General features: G+C 47.2%; 1 protein-coding gene and 1 long non-coding RNA gene across 2 annotated transcripts; both read right to left on the bottom strand.

The window, feature by feature from the left end:
- Positions 1-898: 898 nt before the first annotated feature.
- LOC115310315 lies at positions 899-5,385 on the bottom strand. The gene is made up of 6 exons (XM_040218133.3): positions 5,338-5,385; positions 4,577-4,763; positions 2,282-2,521; positions 2,040-2,211; positions 1,838-1,983; positions 899-1,189 (listed from the first exon to the last, which is right to left on the bottom strand). Exons 1-6 carry the CDS (start codon positions 5,383-5,385, stop codon positions 1,017-1,019), a joined length of 966 nt encoding a protein of 321 aa, XP_040074067.1. The 3' UTR covers positions 899-1,016.
- A 2,376-nt stretch (positions 5,386-7,761) lies between these two features.
- LOC120846411 lies at positions 7,762-8,460 on the bottom strand. Its single transcript, XR_005717014.3, has 3 exons — positions 8,430-8,460; positions 8,149-8,245; positions 7,762-7,836 (listed from the first exon to the last, which is right to left on the bottom strand). It is a non-coding gene; the product is annotated as an uncharacterized LOC120846411 (long non-coding RNA).
- Between the last annotated feature and the right edge of the window lie 1,766 nt (positions 8,461-10,226).

Raw genomic sequence — 10,226 nt, forward strand, 5'->3', positions numbered from 1 at the left:
CGCTGCCCACGATCAAGCGGCTAGATGAGCCGAGTCCCCGGCTTCAACGCTTTCGGATGCGCATACGACTACCCTATGTCACACACTCCAGGAAACGAGTTGTACACTGCTGATTTGCTGTCCCGAAAGCCACAAAAAATCCAGTCAAGGATGACGGAAGAGACCTTGAGTGCGCAGTATAAAACTACAAGGAGTTGACACTTCAACAGCTGCCGGCGTAAGACCAAATGCTGGACAGAATCAGGGCAGGCATCCAAGCAGACCTAACACTTGCCAGAGTGGCTACCTTGTGCACCTCGTCATGGCCGACCTGAACTAAGGTGCTTCGCAGAGATTGCGAGTGAACTTTCCATGGTCGACGGTCTTCTCTTCAAGGGCGACAGACTTGACATCTCACCAAACCTGAGGCTTGAGGTGTTAGAAAGACTACATGCTGGCCACACCTTCATGGGGCACAAGCCGATGTCTCGCAAGAGCAAGACCATTGGTGTGGTAGCCCAGCATTGGAGCACTGGTACAAGACTTCGTTGAAAGATGCTGTGTCTGCCAATAACATCGAAAACCACCAATTGAGCCCCTGCTGTTGATGCCTTTGCCTGAAAACCCATGAGACACTATTGGCATCAACCCCTTCAAACTGGAAGGGAGAGACTACACAGTAGTTGTGGACTACTACTCCAGGTTCTTGAGGTGGAGCAACTAAAGGCCACTACAACAAAAGACATCGCTCAGGTCTTCGAACCAATCTTTGCACGGTTCGGAGTGCCAAGAACCGTACGCATGGACAACGGTCCTCAGTTTGCCTCAGCCAAATTCAAGCATCTAGTGGAATGTTTGGAAGCAAACCACATAACCTCAAGTCCGTACTACGCTCAGAGCAATGGCATGACACAGCATGCAGTCCAGAGAGCGAAACGACTCCTGAAGAACTCGAGGGACATAAACCTGGCTCTCCTATCACACAGAGCCACACCGAGAGTCAAGGGTTTTTCATCCACGGCTACGACACCAACCACCTAGGAATTGAACCTCGAATAGTGGTTCTCTGCCAGTGCTCGTTTGTCCGCACGCTCATAGGCACTGGAGAGAAAGGGAGGAGCGTCCCGGCAGTAGTGAGCTGCAGCGGCCTTGTACGAGGGCATGACGGTGGAGATGTCAAGCACAGCATCCATCAGCTCCCCCACATACTCTGCAATGAGATACCCAAAGATGTAAGATTTCGCACTAGTAATAAACAAATACATTGATCAGCAAAACATTTTGACCACCCTTACACTGTGTGACTGATTGTGCCTTGCTGAAGTGGCATCCGCATTATCTACCACCTGCTGACGCAGATGGTAGTTAATGGGTGCAGAGAGATATAGAGGGATAATTTTGGTGACAATGCGTGTATGTATAACGAAATGCTGCTGATGTAGCTTACTTCGACAAAGGGCAGATCGTGATGGTCTGGAAGCTTGGAACAAGTATCTCGGAAACTGCAAAAATCACCGCGTGTTCGCGAGCTGCTGCGGTTACTACAGATCAAGAGTGGAAGGTAAAACTGTTAGTAGATGCCAAGGCATTGCCTGTCCATGCATCACAAAATGTGGACGGTGAATACTATTTCCGCTTGTTGAACCAAAATAGGCCGTTACCTGTGGGTCTGCTGACAGCTAGATATGATGCAGGTCACAATGCAAGTGCTTCTGAGCCCAGTTTATCAGAATGTTCGATATGGGTGTCCGCCGCAGGCGATCCTTGCAACTATTTTGCATCCAAATGTGAATCAACACAGTTTTTGGTAGGTGGTCACAACGTTTTGACTGATCAGTGTATGAGCACTGCTATATACCATAGGTGCAGGGTCCCTTGAGCTTAGCAGCAACGGCCTCCTTCCTTGCTTTCGGATACTTCACCGCCCATCTTTTTTCGTCTTCTTTCGTTGTCGCCTGAAGCCTCGCTGCATTTTCATTGTAGTGCAAGGCTGCCAGGTAGGTCCTGGCAAGTAGATGCATTTAAGAAACCAAGAGAAAATGACTGACCTCCCTACACACCTTGCCGTCGTGCTCCGGAACCCAAAGTGCACCAGCTTTCGTGCGAAGTTCAACAAAGTGCTATGAAAGCACTCCGTGGCAAACGTTTGTGCTGATGGTGAGAGGCTGGGAATGTCCCGCAGAAGGTGCTTTGACAACACAATCTCCTTAAGTTTCTGGTGTGCGGGAGAACCTACAACAAAAATATGAGGCATGGTAATATGGGGCCACTGTATTATGAAGACTCACAAATATGTCCTTACCTTCCAGTAGCCACTTCTTGTTGAGCTCTTTGTGCTGGCACTCCGGAAAGAGAGGGTCCAGGTGTGTGTGGACATTTGCCACATGAGCCACCAGGGAGCACCACTTGGGCAGGATCAGGTCTTGGTCCTTAGCACTTGAGCCTGCAGACCAGTACAGGTGGTTCACCACCGACTTGGTCCAGCTGCTGAGGTCCTCGGAATGCCGCGACTTCCCAGCTGCAACCAGCTTCTTCTTGATGGCTGAAATTGGTCATTGTACACACAATAAAAATAAGTGTTCAGACTGACTATGAAAGAGCTGGTATGCTTTTTTCAAAAGCCAGTACCAGATGGCACCTGTCACACATATTTTAAGGTATTCTGTAATACAGTCGCTGATCAATTTTCAGACGCCGATAATTCGGACCTAAAGGAGGAACCATGGCCTACCCGATAGAAATAGAGCATGCTCATGATCAGTGTTTCGGACAGCTTGAAGTCCAAAAGTTATCATTGTGAGCGATCAGCGGGAAACACCACCTAGCAAAGTTTAGATTCTATGTTGGCTGTACATGGATTGGCTTTGGTTTGGCAGCACTACTTGAGTACTGCTAAGTCCTACCGCTAGGTGATGCTATACAACTTTTTTTTTCTCTAGCTGTGCTTCATTGTCATCATCATGGTTACCATTTCGCTTTGTTCGTTCGCCATTGCAGTCGTGGATTTACGCCTCTCATCTCGTCTCGGTGAATCATGCTTTTGGACTACGCTGGCTTGGACATCGTGGCCCCATCTGTTCTTTCGCCGCCGCAAAGTGTCGTTAAGAAGCGCGGAAAGTGTTCGACTATAATGCTAGAAAAGAAGGCAGCAATTCTCAAGCTAAAAGAAAGTGGCCGAAAGCAAACGCATAAACTGAGCAAGGCATGCTGGCGTAACCTGAAGCAAAGCATTCTTTATGGCTTTTTTTAACCAGCATAGACGTAACAAAGGCAAGATTTTTAATCTGCTGATTATTCAAACTGCTCTATTATTGGAACACTTTTTCGGTCCCTGAAAAGTCCGAAAAATCGGTCAGTGACTGTAATGACAGAAATATGCCATGAATGTGTCAAGGGTTGCATTGAAAATAGGGTCGGTCATTTGGAGTGAGTCATAAAAGCAAGCACGAGATCCGGCCAACTCGTTGACAACCAATTCATCAAATAGGCCAATTTGTAAGAGGGCAATTCTTCGAATGGGTCGAATGACCACCCGAAGTAAAAGTTTGTAGTTTCTATCTTTTTACCTCCATTCTTAGGGTACAAGACCGCAAAAAAGTCACAAGAAGGCAAAGACAGGACAGTACCTTGAGACAAGTTGAGAAATGTTCATTTTGGGGTCATATTTTTGTTACTTTTCTTTAATATTTTCGTAATGAACCGACGCAGACTGTCGCTGTGCGAACAGGTGAGCCGGGTAGGTTAACACCTGCCCCAGTGAGGCACGCGCGACGTGGTGATCGTCCTCCGCTGCACCATGAAAGCGGTAAGTTATCTTAAACGGGAAAGAGCACACTAATAGTCAAATTACCGTGCGGCGATGTTACGGACTGCTGTAGGGCAGGATTCGTTTTCAAATTTCAGGACATAATTTATATATTTTGCCTTTGAAACATTGCAAACCGGTTGGTCTCTTCAACGAGTTGCCCTATGACGAATTGGCCTCTTTGACGAATGGGCCGCCGACGAGTTGGCCTAGACCACCAAGCACTTCTGGCCATTACGACAACCGGAGCTTTTCAACACACATGCTTTCTCCAAACCAATTGGGCATTTGATTTCTTTTCTTCTCTACAGAGCTTTTGAACTGCCTCACATTCTAAACATCCTCAGCTGCCCCACCCCACCCTTCCCCCTAAAGACAATCTGTTGCATTCCCTGGAGTTTGAGAACTGCTGCGCAACCTTGTTTCATGGGATTCATAACAGGAGCCAGCTCCTTTGCAAAATACCTAACCATTCAAAGAAACAGGTTAGTAAGGGGTTTAACCAAGAGATCTAAGAAGCAGAAACTAACATCTATACTCTGTTTCATACTTAGCGTGCAACGCTGTTAAAGCTACTGGCGCGAGCGCGTGGCTTCATCTATGGTTTTGTTTGCGCGAGATCGCGTGCAAATGATTAACGATATCAAGCCCCACACTCGCGCCAGTAGCTTTGAAAGCGTTGCACGCTAAGTATGAAACAGACTATAGTGTTGATGGACATACTCATTCGCAGTGCAGGTATTCTAGTTTGCAATCCAAAGAAGCAGGAAGGTGTAACTTTTATAAAACTACCTTTTGTAACGAGCCAGCAGTCAAAGAGGTGGCAGATGTCCGGGTGATCCCTTTCCAAGCAAGCACTCAGCTGGGGGTGCCTGTCTGTCACAAGCACTGCCACTACGAGAGAGTGGGCCTCGAAAATGTCTAGAGACCTTCTAAGGCCCTCCAACTCCATGTGGTAGCTGCCACCCGTTTCATTGCTCTGAAAAGAAACGGGGAGAACATTATAATGTACAAATGAAGTAAACATGAGACTCATGTTAGTATAAAAAGTTAACTTTTGGGCTAGCTGGATAAACATCGCCAGAACAATTAGAAAAAGGACAAGACAAAAATATGAACAGGACGAAAGCTTGTGCTGTTCTTATCTTCGTCTTGTCCTTAGTGCAATATTTTTTTATGAAGTTGATATATTGAAATTATTTGTGCATCCCTCTAGAAGCAGGGATGGGCACGACACCTTTCTTCATTAGGCAGCAAAAATGTGCTTCAGGAACGGCAATATGATCTCGCACAGAGGCGTTCAGGATGCAGTAGTCTGAATGCATGCTGAGGCACTTCACGCAGCATTTTACCCCCTTTGGCTGGCAGTAAGCTGTGCCAGCTCATATTGCCGCCAAAAGTGCACACTGGAGCTTGAATTTGTTGGTGCAACGATTACGACAAAATATGCAAATAAATCTCACACTGCATGTTAATTAAGCAGCCCTGCATTACTTTATTAAGCGGCAAACACTACAGTGTGTGCTTCAGGCACTCAGGATTTCAGTACAAACCTGGACGGTTTCAACATGGAGAACCTTGTTGTCCTCGACGTCAAGCATTGTGTATGTACCATACTTGGCGGAGTGGCCAGGCGAGTCCGCTCTCTCATCCCCAGCGATGACCAGCTGACTTCCTGCTGCGGCCGAGACCAGCTCCAGCTGGTGCTTGTTACACACCTGGTTATGTAAAATGAAGGATTCCTACAATGAAACTGGGTTGGCAAAAAAGGCATGAAGACATAAACCAATGTCTTTTTTTGTCCCATTTGTTGGCACGACCGCAATTTTGAATTATGGCCAGGTTATTTTCGTTGCTGTACCCAAACAAACACAGATGAACAGTACAAATGCAATTTCTGTTAATACTTGCTCTACAAGAGGGGTCAAATGAAATGAAATAGACATTTGATTAATCACTCAGCTCTTCACATTTTGAGCATGCCACTAAAATACCCCAAAGAAGAAAAGAGGGCCACCCTACCGACTGCCCTCGTGATTGAAAAGGATCAGCATATAAAGGCAGCCTAGTTTGGAAATGACACTTTCCACAGCTGTTTGAGCGAAGGTATTGACTCTTTTTTTCTGATATAAATAAATTCTCAGTTCTAAAGTACATACTGCCGTCATAATATTTTGTGTTGTGTTTTAGCTTTATAGCTCTGCATGGCCTGAATACTCTTCCTTAATTATACCTTCTCGATTGCCGGGAGCAGAAAGGCCTTCTGAATAATAAAGAAGGTCTTGTAGCAGAAACAGGCGATGCCCATGCTACAGAGCATCCGCAGGGCCTTCTTGATACTGCAGCCCGTGAAGAGAATTGCAGCAGCCACCAGGATGTTGCCAACTGGCTTCCGCCTGATGACAGGTTGGCTGCACCACGTCTCTGTATGGCCGCTCCGACAGAGCGTAGACACCTGAAGGCTTGAGCCCTGGACGGTCTTGTCGATGTGAGTGTTGGGGGCAGCACAGGAGCGACATGTCTCCAGTAGCTGGTCCAGGCATGACTCGAAGACGATGAACTTCCGCTCATGCACCAAAGACGGAGCTTCATTCTCGGGGCTATGTTGCAAAAACAAACATCATCTCAACAAGTGGCTCAGTCAAGAATGAAGATGCGGTCAGTTATAGCTCAAGAGCATACAAACCTAGCAAAGCTGTCCTCTGACAGACAGTAGCTGGAATCCGCTTCTGCTCTTGGTGGACACAGATCTGAGAGATCCAGATCAGTGTCGAGCGCATCGTCTCCGTGAGACGGTGAAGAACACCAGACCATCGTCCCCAAAACATCCGTCTGCACGAACCGGGTCCTTGACGGCGGTTTGATGCATGCCTGGGTAACTGGTGAACAGTGTGCAGCTCTAGAAACATGCCTTTACACTTTAAAATGCACATATTTGAATTTAATATTGGATTGGCGGCTACTTGGAACACTTCAGAAATTGTGCCAAAGCTTCTAATAAAGAAACCCTCATGACATCCCATGAATTCTAGAAGTACATCTCTAGAATTGCTCAAGTAATATCTTCATGTATAAGTCAACAGGTATCTTGGCTTCCGCCAATCTATATAACTTTCATGGTAAATATTTTTTGATATGCATTTAAAAATCATCTGGCTTAGACATTCCATCAAAAGCAGTAAGGGTGTGACAACACTTGACGGAGTGTTTAACAAACAGCACTTTCTATCTGAAGTTTGTGAAAAAAATAAACTCGGTAAATTGTGACCGTCGCACTGAGGCGTCACATGACACCATGTTGTCATGTGAAAATGATGTCACGTGGCATTCTGACATCATGCAATGCCATAAACACAAACATAAGGTTCCCATATAAAGTAATCTCCTTTAAGGCATTCTCATACCAACCAAAACAAGTTCCAGCATATGACCCCACCTTTATCTTTGTAGATGCCCGTCGTCTGTGTCAGTGCACACCGTGTCTTGCAACACGCTGCTGCTGATGCCAAAGACGGCCTTGTGCTAGTTGCCGCACTGGAGTTCCCTAAAGAGAAAAGAAAGAAGGAACTATAAAATCACCTGGGAACCGTTAATACCATCAAAGCATTGTATGGGTGTTCACGGTGGCATCAAGGCACGCAATTTGGGCACATGTTTAAACAGTTGTTCTAGGACAGATATTGCAATATGGCAGAGGTTCAGTTAGTGGCCCATACATACCGGAGGGCGTACGGGGGCTGTCGGTCAGGGCCGTAGCGTTCAGGGACCCCACGGCAGCAAGCTGTCCTCTGGCCGAGGCAGCTGAAGGAAGGTGAGAGAACGGAGAAGAATGCTATTGCTGAAGAAACTATGAAGATTAAAAGAAAAAACACCAATGGTCCATGCACACCTAGCACGCAGTTCATGATCCCATTAGATTCCCTCACTCATTATATGGCACTCGATTTGTGGCCCATACATACCGGAGGGCGTGTGAGGGCTGTCGGTCAGGGCCGTAGCGGCTGGGGACGCTGCGGCAGCCAGCTGTCCACCAGCTGCAGCATCCAGGGTAACTGCAGTGGTTAGGGAGAGAGCAGAGAGCAAAAGTACTCAGGAAATATGCTTCGACTTTTGTTCCAAATATTGTGTGCTAACAATACTGGTGTGCAGGCATGTAGTCAGGATTTTGATTCAGGGGGGGAGGGGCGATGACAAAATGCTCTAGGGGGGGGGGGGGGCACAGCAAAATGGTAGATTTCGGGGGGGGGGGGGGAGAGGGGGGGGGGAAGAGGCCGGGCCCCATGCCCTCCCGCCTTGATATGTGCCTGTTGGTGTGGCATGAACAGGTGTTTATCGAAAGACAAGAAATTTCTGCGAATTCCTACCTGATTTAGCAGATGACTGCTCCACCACTTCGAACTCAGTATTTCCCCAGGTATCATCCTCCTCTTCCAGGCTGCGAGCGGCATCGCACGGAGGCGTCTGATGCAAATAATAGTATATCAAATGACGACTCGTTACTTCATTTCACATTAGCAAAACTACAAGCAATGTTTAGTCGCACGCGAATAAATCATGCGTAAAATTAATTAATACCCCCAACACTTCTGAATAAAACTACGATTCGCAAACACGGGGATGTTTTATAAAGAGAATTCTCACTTACCACTTTGCGTCGCTTCTCGATGTGTTCGGCGAGGTCTTCCGGTTTGCGCTTTTTCGAAAACACACTCGGAAGAGCTCCTGGATTCAACCGATTCTGTTTGGTCGGCAAATGCACACTCTTCAGTGCACTGGGGCTCCTGATGTAGTCCTCATCCCGAAAATGCTCGCTGCATAGACGATCACTTTTCGAGGGAAACCACGTTGGAAATGACGGGCGAGCGAGACGACTCCACAGGTAACAGAGCTTCTCGTCCTTTGGAAACGTGTGTGCCGACGTCTCACAACCAACACTGTTCCCACAACCCTCTGCCGCACAATATTTTGGCATCCCGTCGTAAAGTCGCCGAAAAACCTCGCAGAAGAATGATGCGTGTTAAACTTCACGACAAAGACACGCGCACCAAACCTGAGAACAACCGAAGCACGCGTTTGCACGTCGCGCGAGAGCTGAAACCAAGGTGGCTCACTTCGTTTTGGCTCTTTCCACCAAGACGCCTCGGTATTGCGTTCAGGCCTAGGCAATCTATACCAGTGAGCGGACATACCGCTGTGGCGCTGCTTTCAGAGGCATGTTGTCGTCACGACATTCCATTGAAGCTTCATAACCAACTACCAGGTGGTTTTTGATTATCGTTTAATTCACTTTAAAATATGTTTTCTTGCGTTTTATAGCGCAATATTTATGTTTCTGTGGTTGTGCTGCTACCTGCGTCGTGTTGAAACAAAGAAATGAGCTCCAGAATTTGGTTTCCGTACCCCTTTAACTTCTTCGCTGACCGGGCGGCCTCTTCTTTTTGGCACGGTGCCCAATATTCCTGATTCTGACCTGACCTTTACGGCTTGACGCGCTTGTCGTTCTGAGGCTCCAAGGAAGTTCATAATCTTTGCGCGAGACCAAGAGGGTGGGGCCAATGTTAGAAGTTGTAATTTTTTCTCTCTATTTTTCTCCAGATCAAACTTGTTTTTTACATCTTGCATGAGTGACACGTAGTCACTCAAGACAAAATCTTCATCCTGGTTCGGATGAGAAGTTCGTTTCTGCTGTACACCCAAAGATGTATAAATTCTTCTTTCGGCAGAGATTTTAAGTTGTCTAACCTTCTTTTGGGCGTATGTCTAGCGGCTTATTCGCCCTCGTTTTCGTTGGAGGGCTCTCTCCAACGGCTGCGAGGGCCTCGTTCACGCTCTCAAGTGCTACCTCGGGGTCATCATGCTCAGAAGGGGCATCACGAGCCGGAGGTGGTGCTGGTGCTTGAAAAGTAGGTCTCTTCTTCAATTCGAAACAATTTCGCCGGCATGCTTGACAAACTCGGTTTCCAGGAATAAGGTTTAAATTGGGGTGCGCATCAGCCAAGGCTATTGTAACGACAGCTCATCCACGGCGGTTTTTGACGTGTTCATAGAAAGGGTTAGAACACCACTTGGATGCAATCAGTGATGTGTACTTTTTAAGGTATACTTGATAATGATGTGAACACACTGTACGGATGTCACCTTGTGGGCGCCCGGAACGGAGCGAAAGGAGCCGCCGATCCGTGTGCGTCAGGTCTTGAGCGTCGATGAGGGACCGCGTCTTGGTCTGTCTGGTCACATGGCAACCCCTTGCACCCAGGGAGCACGGAGGAAGTTCGGCTTTTGCAATGAAAAAGAAATTTAAATGCAACATGACTGCTCCTTCATTCATGTGAGCCATATCTGCGTGCTGCGTATAAATGACATCTCGGGCACATATGCGCCTTACGTGCAGAAGCTAGCCTTGCACGCAAAATGCCATTCGGCTTTGAACTTTTATAACGCA

Source organism: Ixodes scapularis, unplaced genomic scaffold, assembly GCF_016920785.2.
Source record: "Ixodes scapularis isolate PalLabHiFi unplaced genomic scaffold, ASM1692078v2 PGA_scaffold0__279_contigs__length_252992795, whole genome shotgun sequence".
In the NCBI taxonomy this organism is placed as follows: Eukaryota; Metazoa; Arthropoda; class Arachnida; order Ixodida; family Ixodidae; genus Ixodes; species Ixodes scapularis.

Coding starts and splice junctions, on each gene's coding strand:
- LOC115310315 (XM_040218133.3), bottom strand. CDS start 5,385: ATGCTTGACGTCGAGGACAACAAGGTTCTCCATGTTGAAACCGTCCAG. Junction 2,212..2,281: donor CAAGAAGTGGCTACTGGAAG/GTAAGGACATAT, acceptor TTTTTGTTGTAG/GTTCTCCCGCACACCAGAAA. Junction 1,190..1,837: donor CAAGGGACCCTGCACCTATG/GTATATAGCAGT, acceptor ATCTCATTGCAG/AGTATGTGGGGGAGCTGATG.